The 12,365-nt window shown below is 43.5% G+C and overlaps 2 protein-coding genes across 2 annotated transcripts in view; both read left to right on the plus strand.

The window, feature by feature from the left end:
* Positions 1-294: 294 nt before the first annotated feature.
* Positions 295-8,654, plus strand: LOC116615561 (C-type mannose receptor 2). Its single transcript, XM_032377266.2, has 8 exons — positions 295-582; positions 1,912-2,193; positions 2,271-2,327; positions 2,654-2,795; positions 3,392-3,651; positions 5,530-5,727; positions 6,435-6,653; positions 7,080-8,654. Exons 1-8 carry the CDS (start codon positions 510-512, stop codon positions 7,238-7,240), a joined length of 1,392 nt encoding a protein of 463 aa, XP_032233157.2. The 5' UTR covers positions 295-509; the 3' UTR covers positions 7,241-8,654.
* Positions 8,655-9,578: 924 nt separating this feature from the next.
* The window catches only part of LOC5508495 (116 kDa U5 small nuclear ribonucleoprotein component), a 34,430-nt gene continuing 31,643 nt past the window's right edge, over positions 9,579-12,365 (plus strand). The window contains exon 1 of the mRNA XM_048724421.1: positions 9,579-9,776. The gene's annotated coding sequence lies outside the window, so the exon portion shown is untranslated. The remainder of the gene's footprint in view (positions 9,777-12,365) is intronic.

Raw genomic sequence — 12,365 nt, forward strand, 5'->3', positions numbered from 1 at the left:
GTGGTGTCGTGCACAAAATAACGCGTTTCTTTTTTCTTTAACTTGTTTTTCTGGAAATATTTTAGATATCCGATCTCTGAAATAAACAGCTTTAAGAAATCTATAGCTACCTAGTCAAGTCAATTGTATTTTTTTTCTTTGTCGTTAACTGGGGCTATATGTATGGTCTATATGGTAAAAGTGTATACCGTGAAATGTTATGATAAATCGCATGTTATTGTGACTGAGCAAGTTATTCATTAACCTTGTTGATAACTGATAGCTATTTGAGTAACTTGTCATGCTAAGTCAATATTTAGTATCCCCATGACGTGCGCTTCGCGACAAAGCATATCAGCGTTGCGTCGAATACTTGTTGGTCTATAACTACAACTCAAAGAACCGAGAGGAAACAAACCGAAGAGCGCGGACGAACTTGTTAGTGAGCATAATGTTGGGAACCACATTACTTCTTGTGAGAGTGATTTAGACGGTTTGTTAAGCAAGTTCCTTCATTGTTCGTGTTAAGCATGGTGCGAGCTGTTTTGGCCTGCTGGCCTCTTGTATTGTTTCTTGCATTGTTTTGCTCGCGTGCAAGAGCTGGTGAGTAAAAATACTTATTTTACTTATTTTAAGTGAATTTCAAGGAGATTTGTAATAGTTATTGCAGTATAATCGCTTTTGCAGGAGGAAGTCAAGGAAGTCGATTTTGTGACGTTCGCTTTAAACATAGTCGCAATGCCCGCAATGTGAAACGAACATGGAGGAGTACTTCATTCTTCTCTTTACTCTATCTTAGTTCTGTTAGGAAATTGAGCCCACAACTCGTATGAGAAAGCGAATATTTTGCGGCCAGCATGGTAAACTAAACTTTGTTGTCAGATGTTTTCTGATGTTTACTTTCAGTTAATAATCGTTTCCAGCCTTTTGACGGCTGTCGTGCAATTATCAATACCTTGTAATCTGTTCTCCGTATATTTGAACAGCAATCTTATCTATCCGAATTTCAATGAATCGATTTTTTCTTAGAATTTCAAAACTTTATTGCGAAAGCCGAGAAAACAATTTTATAATAAACACAGACAATTTGAAACATAAAAAAAAAGATTTTACACCTTAAAAATATCGAAAACTTTCGTCCAAAATCATGTTTCACACTTTAAAGATCAAAGATTGCGGATTTCGATTTTTTAGGAGCATATAAAAGCTATGCTTGAATAAGCCTGGATTATTTTTGGTGCTCCCCCAGCGCTCATTAAATTTTTCTTGTACCAAAGGGAGCTTATGCGGGAAGGCGCATATTTTTAAAAAGCCATTTTTACAACGTACAGGCAGTACGTTTTCGTCTCTTTCCTTCTAATGTCGCATTTTCCGTCAAATTCTATAAAGTGCAAAACATTCAGACGAGGCACTTATTCGGGTGAGGCGCTTATTCATTGTCATCTTATTAGAGGGTCCTGAGGGGTAATACGGGAGCCGGGATTCGCCTTATTTTGGGCCGGGAAAACGGGATTAGGGTTACTGGGAACGGGATTTGTCTACCGGGAACGATAATCAACGGGAACGGAATTTTTCAAATCTGTTCTTGTTTATGCTGAAAACGTTGTTAATCTATATAATTTTTCGCATTTTAAGAGCTTTTTGATAGCATCAAACTTCAAACCTTGCTGCTCAGCGGAAGTCACTTCCTAGGACTCCTAACCCTTTAAAATTTAGGCCCTCTTTTCAGCCCCCCCCCCCCCCCCCCCCCTATAATATACAGTATAGCCACCGGGATTTTGCGAAAATAATGGCCGGGAAACGGGATTGGGACCCACCCTTCAGGACCCTGTTATTAGGCGAGGCGCGTATTCATTGTTATCCTATTAGGCGAGGCGCTTATTCGAGGGAGGCATTTCATTTATTCTAGCAATTACGTTGTTTTGTTTTCAGAAAATGATAAACGAATCTATACCAACAAGAAGCCTGTCTACAAAAAACGTGGAGAATGCGTTACCTTCAAGGCGTCACACTACTTTTCCCTGAAACCTGGAGCATCGTACGCATGGTATAAGTACGCTGTACAACTACCACAAGGCACTACCAATACTACAACCGTTAGCAAAAACACCTTGTCAATCAGGAACGTGTTACCACGTGACACCGCACAGTACCAAGCGGAGGTGGATACTAAGGGAGGGAGGGAGGTGACACGATACTGGCTAACAGTGAAAGGTATGCCATAAAGTACCGTCCATGTTTCTCTTGTTTGGGAGCCATCTATATTTACCATCTTTGTCTTACACTTACAGGCTGTGAAATCAACGAAAGGAAGACTGCTTTTAGTGATTGCAAAGTAGCATGCGAAGGTAGCCCTTTGATATTTTTTCCTGTATTCTCCCATAGATGCAGTCCAGCAGATACTGTCAGTACGGCGGCCCAAATTAGAAATTTTTTTCGTTTAATTCACAGCTTGAAATCAAAAGAAAGTTCGATCAAAAAACATTGCAAATAAAAGAACCCGGAATTTCACAGAAACTTCATTATTCGATTACCATAGTACAACAAAACCAACCAGGAGCGTAAATTTTCCCGCCCCTTTACCGCGCACTGTATCTCGGGATTCAGGCCTTGGTCTAATCTCATTATCCACACAAATGTGTCACGTCAGGACGTACCGTTTGTATCTCCATAGAAATGTGTCTAAAGGACTGGTCCTACTTTAACGGGAAGTGCTTCAGGTACTTCTCCGAGCCCAAGACATGGGAGGAAGCGCACGGGTTCTGTCAGGGTAACGGTGCGAAACTGGCAACTATCGACAACCAAGAGGAGAATGAGTAAGTATCTCTGAAGATAAGCTCGTTGGAGGAAACCTTTAAAAAAGTAGACGGGGATCAGGCCCGCACCCATAGGGGGGGGGGGGGGGGTGCAGGGGGTGCGGTGCGAACGCACCCCCCTACAACGGCCGAAGGTCCAATTTCGGTTCTCAATAGACGTGCTATTTGTAGACAAAGCTATGAAGCATAAGCTATATCACTCTGGTATGTAGCCAAATCCTATCAATCCCAATTTCGCACCCCCCCCCCCATGAAAAATCCTGGGTACGGGCCTATCTATTAGGGTACAAAATTTCGACCTACTACTATCCCTTAGGGGGGTGGAAGGATTAAAGGATTTTTTTAGGCTATAAAATACGACCAACCGCTATTTCTTATGGTGTGTTATATCTCTTAATGTTAAAAATGCCTTCGACCACACCCAATTTTCTATGCTTTAGGGGTTAGAATATTTGTTGACCACACCCAAAGTGCTATCCCCCAGGGTTAAAATTGATTTTGCCCATGATTACCCCCGTATGTTTTTTATCGGAGTCCCCCTCCCCAGGCTGAACCATAGTGCTAGCACATCTGTGACTGCAAATTTATTCCCCTAGTTTCGTTGGCCATCTACTCAAGTCTGGTGAAGGTGGTTGGATAGGACTGAATGACAAATCACAAGAGGCGCATTACATCTGGAGCTACGAGAAGTACGCAAGACCGACCTTCTTCGCGTGGGATAAGCAGGAGCCGAATAACTTCAACAGCGGGTGCAACAAGGAAAACTGCGTGGAGCTCAAGTGGCGGACGAAGAGGTGGAATGACGCCGTGTGTAACGCGCAATTTCAGTTTGTTTGCGAGATCTACTCAAAGCAAGGTAAACATCGACCAAAAACTTTGCGTCAACGCGATAGGTCATCCGAGAATAGAAAATGCTCGTTTCAGTCATTGGGAATCCTAGGGGAGAGGGACGGGGTGAACTTTGATAGGTCTGTACGCGTAGCTAAGGCCCCAGTGTATCTAGGTCTTTGCGCGTTTGAAACCGTATAAATATCCGAATGAGCCTTGGAGGGCCGTGATAGACATCGAAAAACTGGGAAGGGCACGATAAAAGGGACATCAAAAACACAATGTAACACTATGACACATGAGTTACCCGCGCACTAAAAGGTAAGCAATAACCAGGTTCAAAGCCCTGTCTTAGACGGTCACGTCACGCACAGCTCTTACAGTGTCGTAGGGTGAAAAAAATTGAGGTCTTTTCTGGCGCCTTTGGTCTTGGGAGGCTCCAAGCAGAGATGAAGCGTCATGCATGTGTATAGACTTCATTTGTTTGCAGCCAAAAATAAACTAAGGCTTACGTTTTCATGTACTATTTCATGTACTATTTCAAATGAAAATGCGTACAAAGGAACAGGAAGCAACAGATTTGGTTCATTTGCAAGCATATGTGTTTGGGCTATGATGGCCTTATTAGGTACGCAAAACTTTGCTCAGCGATTTACCATACCATGCCCACTATGGCATTTTATTTGGGAGAAAGGGGGCCAGTCACCAGTCATTCCTTGCATTTACTTGCGGGTGGCAGTCATCATCTTGGCTTTCATAAAATCACAAATCAGGGCCTTAGCACAAATCAGGGCGTTAGCACGAATCAGGGCGTTAGCACAAATTAGGGCCTTAGCACGAATCAGGGCCTTAGCACAAACCAGGACCTTAGCACGAATCAGGGCCTTAGCACAAATCAGGGCCTTAGCACGAATCAGGGCCTTAGCACGAATCAGGGCGTTAGCACAAATTAGGGCCTTAGCACGAATCAGGGCCTTAGCACAAACCAGGACCTTAGCACGAATCAGGGCCTTAGCACAAATCAGGGCCTTAGCACGAATCAGGGCCTTAGCACAAATAAGAGCCTTAGCACAAATCAGGGCCTTAGCACGAATCAGGGCCTTAGCACAAATGAGGGCCTTAGCACAAATCAGGGCCTTAGCACGAATCAGGGCGTTAGCACAAATCAGGGCGTTAGCACAAATCAGGGCGTTAGCACAAATCAGGGCCTTAGCACGAATCAGGGCCTTAGCACGAATCAGGGCCTTAGCACAAATCAGGGCCTTAGCACGAATCAGGGCCTTAGCACAAATCAGGGCCTTAGCACAAATCAGGGCCTTAGCACAAATCAGGGCCTTAGCACGAATCAGGGCCTTAGCACAAATCAGGGCCTTAGCACAAATCAGGGCCTTAGCACAAATCAGGGCCTTAGCACAAATCAGGGCCTTAGCACAAATCAGGGCCTTAGCACAAATCAGGGCCTTAGCACGAATCAGGGCCTTAGCACAAATCAGGGCCTTAGCACAAATCAGGGCCTTAGCACAAATCAGGGCGTTAGCACGAATCAGGGCGTTAGCACAAATCAGGGCCTTAGCACAAATCAGGGCCTTAGCACGAATCAGGGCGTTAGCACAAATCAGGGCCTTAGCACAAATCAGGGCCTTAGCAGGGGGTGGTGCACTGGGGGCATGTGTCCTCCCATTGTTTTTAAAAATTATAAGGGAATGAGCAGTAGGTTATTTTCTTAACATTTCCGTATTGTGCCCTCAAATCTTACGGTGCCTGCTACGGCTCTGCAAATCATGTAAAACCCAGATCCATATTTGGAAATGTATTTACGGACTCGCTTGACCATTGCCTCGGTTCGCCTTATTATAGAGACGCCCGTCTTGACCCTACTTACGTTTCATACTTGATTCTATCCTAGAAATTCCTGGGTGGAAGTGCAGAGACGACAAATGCTACCAGTACATTCGTGTTGAGATGGTTTGGGATTTGGCTCAGCTCGAGTGTAAGAAGAAAAACGCCACGTTAGTCACTATTAGGAGCTACTCCGAGAATGAGTTCGTGGCATCCATGATCTCCAGTAGCGTGTGGATCGGGCTTAATGACAGAGCGGAAGCAGGTAATTTACGAGTTCATGGCATCAATGATTACCAGTAGCGTGTGGATCGGGCTTAATGACAAAGCGGAAGCAGATAATTTATGAGTTCATGGCGTCCATAATCTCCAGTAGCGTGTGGATCGGGCTTAATGACAGAGCGGAAGCAGGTAATTTACGAGTTCATGGCATCCATGATCTCCAGTAGCGTGTGGATCGGGCTTAATGACAGAGCGGAAGCAGGTAATTTATGAGTTCATGTCATCCATGATCTCCAGTAGCGTGTGGATCGGGCTTAATGACAAAGCGGAAGCAGATAATTTATGAGTTCATGGCATCCATGATCTCCAGTAGCGTGTGGATCGGGCTTAATGACGGCTTCTAAGATCTCGAGTAGGGCATCTGTACCCACTAATGATTCATGATGATTTGAAGTAATGATGCATTATGCACGATAGTGGTGATTATGATGGTGATGATTAAGGGTTGCTGATATTTTATAATAATGATGGATAGTGGGGGTGATTCTTTTTGGTAATGACGATGATGTTGATGGATAGTGATGGTTCATGATGATGATGATTTATGTTATTGATGATGTCGATGACGTAGTTGATGCAGGTGATAGATCGTGGCGGTGGTGTAGGTATTGACTTTGCATGATGATGGGTAATAATAGTGATGTAGTGTTGCCGGTTTGTTACCCCCTAATGTGTGTACTGTGATACTAGGAACTTACGTGTGGAATGATGTCGGAGTTGACCAGTTCAGCAACAAGGCCACGTACTTCCGATGGGATACAGGTGAACCTAACGATAAGCACTATGACCGACTTCTGCCAAGGTGTACTGGCGAGGACTGTGTTCAGATCAAGATGTGGAACAACACAGTAACTTGGGCTGATCTGGGCTGCGAAACCAAGCTGCCTTACGTCTGCGAAAAGAGTCGAGGTAAGAAATACCGGGAACGGAATAAAAGAACCGGTCTAGGGTTAGGAAGTGGTCCGCATAACTAGACTTCCAGGAAATTCATTACCCTCTGCGGTCGCACTCGAGAGATCAAGGCATCCTAAAGCGGCACCTGACAATGCATGGTGCATTTAATCTTTTCAGCATTTTTTTCATATCGACAAACTTTTCATTGATGACATTTTCTGTCATGTCATCTTCTCTTTTCTCTCATAGAAAAAAATCTCTTATCCAAAATAGAAAGTTGAATGTATCTTAAGCTCCCCTATTAAAGTATACAACCCGCCGATCCTCAATCGTAATTTTAGTCCCAAGGGGAGGGAAGGGGATCTCTTGTATCCCCTGCTAGACCCCGCCCTACCTGCTGCTCGTGTTCTCCTTGTTTCCTAACCTCCTTCCACTCTACAGATCTATATCTCAGCTTCGCCGCGTGGATCGCCATTTCGATGGGTGCAGGTCTCGTGATCAGTATCGTAGCGGCTAGAGGCTACATGGAGATGAAGTCAAAACGAGGCAAGAAGGAAGTCAAGCAGATGATCAGCGAAGCAACTAAACCAGAGAGCACGTGACCAGTGAAGCAACCAAGCCAATGAGCACGTGACCAGTAAAGCAACCAAACCAGTGAACACGTGACCAGTGCAGCAACTAAACCTGACAGCACGTGATCAGTGATGCACTTGAACCAGAGAGCACGTGATCAGTGAAGCAACTAAACAAGAGAGCACGTGATCAGTGAAACAACCAAACCAGTGAGCACGTGACCAGAGAAGCAACTAAACCTGATAGCACGTGATCAGTGAAGCAACTATACCAGAGAGCACGTGATCAACTCTCGTGATCAGTATCGTATCGGCACGAGGCTACATGGAGATGAAGTCAAAACGAGGCGAGAAGGAAGTCAAGCAGATGATCAGCGAAGCAACTAAACCAGAGAGTACGTGATCAGTGAAGCAATCAAACCAGAGAGCACGTGACCAGTGCAGCAACTAAACCTGATAGCACGTGATCAGTGATGCACTTGAACCAGAGAGCACGTGATCAGTGAAGCAACTAAACAAGAGAGCACGTGATCAGTGAAGCAACCAAACCAGTGAGCACGTGACCAGCGAAGCAACTAAACCTGATAGCACGTGATCATTGAAGCAACTAAACCAGAGAGCACGTGATCAACTCTCGTGATTAGTATCGTAGCGGCACGAGGCTACATGGAGATGAAGTCAAAACGAGGCAAGAAGGAAGTCAAGCAGATGATCAGCGAAGCAACTAAACCAGAGAGCACGTGATAACTGAAGCAACTAAACCAGAGAGTACGTGATCAGTGAAGCAATCAAACCAGATAGCACGTGATCAGCGTAGAAAATAGACCACGTGTGGCACGAACTATCTTTGGGTCGAATACTAATAATAATACCAGTACTATAATTGAGCGTGAAAGGGGAACTGCTGAAGACTTTCAAAATGACATTGATTTTGTTAGGGAGCGGTCATTAATTACTGGAGGGGGGGGAAATATGCAACTAAACCAGAGAGTACGTGATCAGTGAAGCAATCAAACCAGATAGCACGTGATCAGCGTAGAAAATAGACCACGTGTGGCACGAACTATCTTTGGGTCGAATACTAATAATAATACCAGTACTATAATTGAGCGTGAAAGGGGAACTGCTGAAGACTTTCAAAATGACATTGATTTTGTTAGGGAGCGGTCATTAATTACTGGAGGGGGGGGGAAATATGTAGGGGGCTACGTTTTTTTTGACGCAGATTTAGGGGGGCTCACACTTTTTTGGGCTGTCATTAAAGGGGGGGTCACATTTTTTTGGGTGTCGGGTTTAAGTCTGGTTTTAATTTAATACGAGCAAGAGAGTCATTGTTGAAAAGAAAATTGTATTCAGTTCACAATGTTTTCTACTATTGTATATCTAGTTCCATATTGTTCAGGTACCTCTCTTGTCTTTAAATAAATAAATTTTGAGAAACCTTCTCATGGTTGACAGACAAAGCTGCCCGTTCAAATCAGTTGAACAAAACCTGGACTCAAATGTCTTTGTTGAAATTGTCGACGACGTAGTCGTTTTCTAGCGATACCAGTATTTGTTGCTTATCTCTGTTCCACTCTTAAACTAACGAAGTGAAGGTTCATGCTTGGATTAATAGGCAAAATTGCCATACTAGCTGATCTATATTTTAGTAAAGGTTATATTCAGCTACACTTAGGCTAAGTTCAAACGTCGTATTATCCATGAGCCGTATTCAATGCAAATGCGTGCAAATGGATCAAGTCGATTGTTCCATCTTCCTTTGCAAGCATTTGCATTGAATACGGCTCATGGATAATCCGACGATTGAACTTAGCCTTAGTATGTATATAAAGTCTCTGTGGTTTTATTGAATATGAAAATGTGTGTGTGTGTGCGGGGGGAATGTTTGGGCGTCCGGTTGTAGTATAGTAGTTGGCGGTTCCAGACCACTATCACAAAAGTGAAAGTGATCTTGAACCAAGCCAACTGCTATACTACTGCCGTGTGACAGGAACCGCTGTATGGAAACTGCCGATGGAATCCACTGTGTGGAAACTGTTGATGGCATTCATTTTATGGAAACTCCCCTTTTTTTATTTCATGGAGACTATATGTTATTTTTAGTTTTATTTTTTCATGCGGTGTGTGCTGGTTTCATTTTATGATACAATCCTATGGTTACGGCTGTTGCGTGACATTCTTTGAATTTTAATTCTTAGGAGCGAGTCAGGGGATTCCCCGCAGGCGAGTCTGGGCATGTCTAATGTATTTAGGGACTCTCCCGCTGGCGAGTCTAGGCATGTCTATTGTATTCAGGTATAGGGACTTTCCCGCTGACAGGTCTGGGCATGACTACTACTATTCTAGGGGTTATTTTTAAATTACTTTCGGTGCGTTTGGACTATTGGGAGTCGTATTCAAGTGAGTCGTACTCTGATTCGCTTGGTTCATAGTCGGAGTCGCTTGTATCACTGTCTGACAAATCTGACGATTCAGACTTGGTCTCCTCGTATATGGTCTATAGGTCGTTGGTTGGCATTTCCTCTGGTTTATAATCTGTCGTCTTATCGCTCATATGCTTTTGGTAAGTAAGTTGGTTTTAAGTAGTTTGCGTATATTAAAAATATTGCTCAAATATGCTAATGCGTTGAGGTTCTATACCTTCTCCAAACTGGTGGATGCCGGTATTTGTCAAGTAGAGATTCATCTGTCAAATGGGTGATCGGGGTAATTGTCTGATCTTATAGTGCCCGTAGGCTAAACTTTTGATTCCGTTTTTTGATATATACCTTTTATCATCGAAACAGCTGAATGACACTATTGATTTCGTAGCTTCCTAACTTATGGTTTTGGCTTCTGATGGTCTTCATTTTGTGGTGCTTCTGTCTGTCGTCCATTAATGTCATGCTTGATGTTACTCTTGGTCACATTCTTTTTGAATCCCTTTGCTGTCGTTCCTCCTGATTGGTCGTCTTTTATATAACTGTACAACATCTTTGATTGTAGTCCAACAAACTCGCAGATCGGGATTCCTGTGGCCTCGTCTTTGAACTTGCCGATGACTTTTTTGTTTGTTGGAGTATGTCGAGCTCTTTGGTTAGTCACTATTGTCTAATCTGTCTTTTTCGTTCCAGAAATCTTGATACACGTCTTCTATCTCTATCTCGTAGGTCAGACTGTCTGTATCGGTGAATAGTAGCCTCGCCTTGTCTCCGTACTTCTCTTTGATGTAGTTGAAGTGGAAGTCGCACATCAGTACCTTCCTGAGGTCTAGGATGCACATGCCCACGTAGGCCGGCCTGTTTAGGGCCGGCCTTGTTGAATATCTTACTACTCACATATGAGGGCTTGCTGACCAGTTTGAGTAGTTTCTTCTCGACAGTCACCAATCGAACGCCTACCCTTTTTCGTAGGTTCTCCATAGTCTTTTCGAATACGCTGTTGTTCATCAGTTTGAAGAAAACTTTCTCGAATGAGTTTTTGGCGTTCTTACGTTTTTCAGTGTTGAAGTCTATGTACTGCTTTAGCCATGGGGACTGGTCGAACTCTAGCACTCGATGGACTTTGGTCACTTTTAGGCCTAGGTCTGTGTATAGTTGGAGGTTCCTGTAGTGTAGTACGTACTTCTCTTTGTCTTTTAAGGTGGGGATCAGTTTGGGGACGAGACCTGTTTGTATTCTGTATTTTGTTGCTGTCTTGTTGCAATAGTCTGACAGCATGTCTTTTTGCACGTTCATTCTTTCAGCAGCTAGTGGGTAGTCGTTATGCAGGTCGTGTAGGTTTTGAGGGTACTCTGGACGTCCAGTATCAGTCACTACTCTCGCTTTACTTAGCTAGGGTCAATTTTTCGATTCTCTTCTCTGTCATTGATTTGAATCCACCATTGGGTAGGTATTGGCTCATAGCCCATCCGTACAGGTTGTTCGCGTCGGGGTACATGAAGTACTTTGAGGGCGCCCTCTCATCGTACGATTCAGTGTACTTGTTGTTAGCGTTGCCATATCTGTTGGCTATATATGATATACCACCCCTCATACCTTTTTCAATGAATTAAAACATATTGATGTCTATCATGAGTTCTAGCTTGATGTCGGTCATCTCTAGCATAGAGTCCCATGGGAGGCCTGGGGATGTAAAGTAGTTGCATGACATGTTTTCCTGAAGTTCTCAAACACATCAGCCAGCAGTAGGATATCGGACTCAAGGTACAAGTCGTGGTAGTCACCCATACATTTAAACACGAAGGCGCGGTATAAAAGGGCCTAAGCCCCCGCCCTCATTTTTCAAATGGAGAGAAAGTCCAACATGGCGGCCATTACCGTTACGAGCCCAGTCAATAAAGAATGCCCCCAAATCTAATAATTTGATATCAAACGGATAAATTATTTCCCAAATGAAAGAAAAGATATGTTTGATTTGTACCTCAAGCCTTTCTTGGCAACGAGAAATTCATCTTTGTCTTAGAATGCGTACATTTACGGCGCGATTTCAAATCTCCCGCCTTCCCCTCGACGCCATTTTTGGAATGCTTACCTTCACGACCCTCCTAGGGAAGGATTTGGTGAGCTTGGGCCAGCAATGACCAGTTATTGCTTAGCAGTCTATCCTAAGGGATTATGCGTGCAACGGGGTGCAAGCGGAGCTACATTTTGCCATTCTTAGCGTGTTTAGAAAACGTTTCGGTGAGCGACTTTGCCTCATTTTTTCGCACTTTTCTAGGCCGGTAGCATTCGTATTTCAATCAGACATTCGGTGAAATAATGAAGAGCATTGTACTCTGGAATGAAGATCCTAAAATGGAGAGAAGAGCAAAGGAAGACAGGAAGAAAAGACATTGCAGAAAATTATCTGTGTTTTTGTAAGTTCTGTTGAAATAGCACACAACAAAGCATGATATTAGAACTAAACATATTCTTAAGCAGCAAACATCATAATATTTTATTATTTATAAGTCACTTTACAGCTGTAGTGTAAGAGGACACTTCAGTAAAACTAATCCTAGTGAAACAATTATGTCTACTTGTTGCTGCGACAGGTGTAAAACAAAAATGCAAAGTGTGCCTATCTGCTGTTGTACATATGTTTAAGAATTAGCCAAAAATCCATAAAGTGTTTTGACATTTACCTGAGCAGAATGAAAATTTGGTGTAGTGGGCAGGTCAGGGGATGTTGA

Source organism: Nematostella vectensis, chromosome 2, assembly GCF_932526225.1.
Source record: "Nematostella vectensis chromosome 2, jaNemVect1.1, whole genome shotgun sequence".
NCBI classification, from domain to species: domain Eukaryota; kingdom Metazoa; phylum Cnidaria; class Anthozoa; order Actiniaria; family Edwardsiidae; genus Nematostella; species Nematostella vectensis.

Bases quoted from the DNA above. Each gene is read 5' to 3' on its own strand.
- LOC116615561 (XM_032377266.2), top strand. From the start codon at position 510: ATGGTGCGAGCTGTTTTGGCCTGCTGGCCTCTTGTATTGTTTCTTGCA. The intron at 583-1,911 runs GTGAGTAAAAAT...TTTTGTTTTCAG, and splicing joins TTGCTCGCGTGCAAGAGCTG to AAAATGATAAACGAATCTAT. The intron at 6,654-7,079 runs GTAAGAAATACC...TCCACTCTACAG, and splicing joins CGTCTGCGAAAAGAGTCGAG to ATCTATATCTCAGCTTCGCC.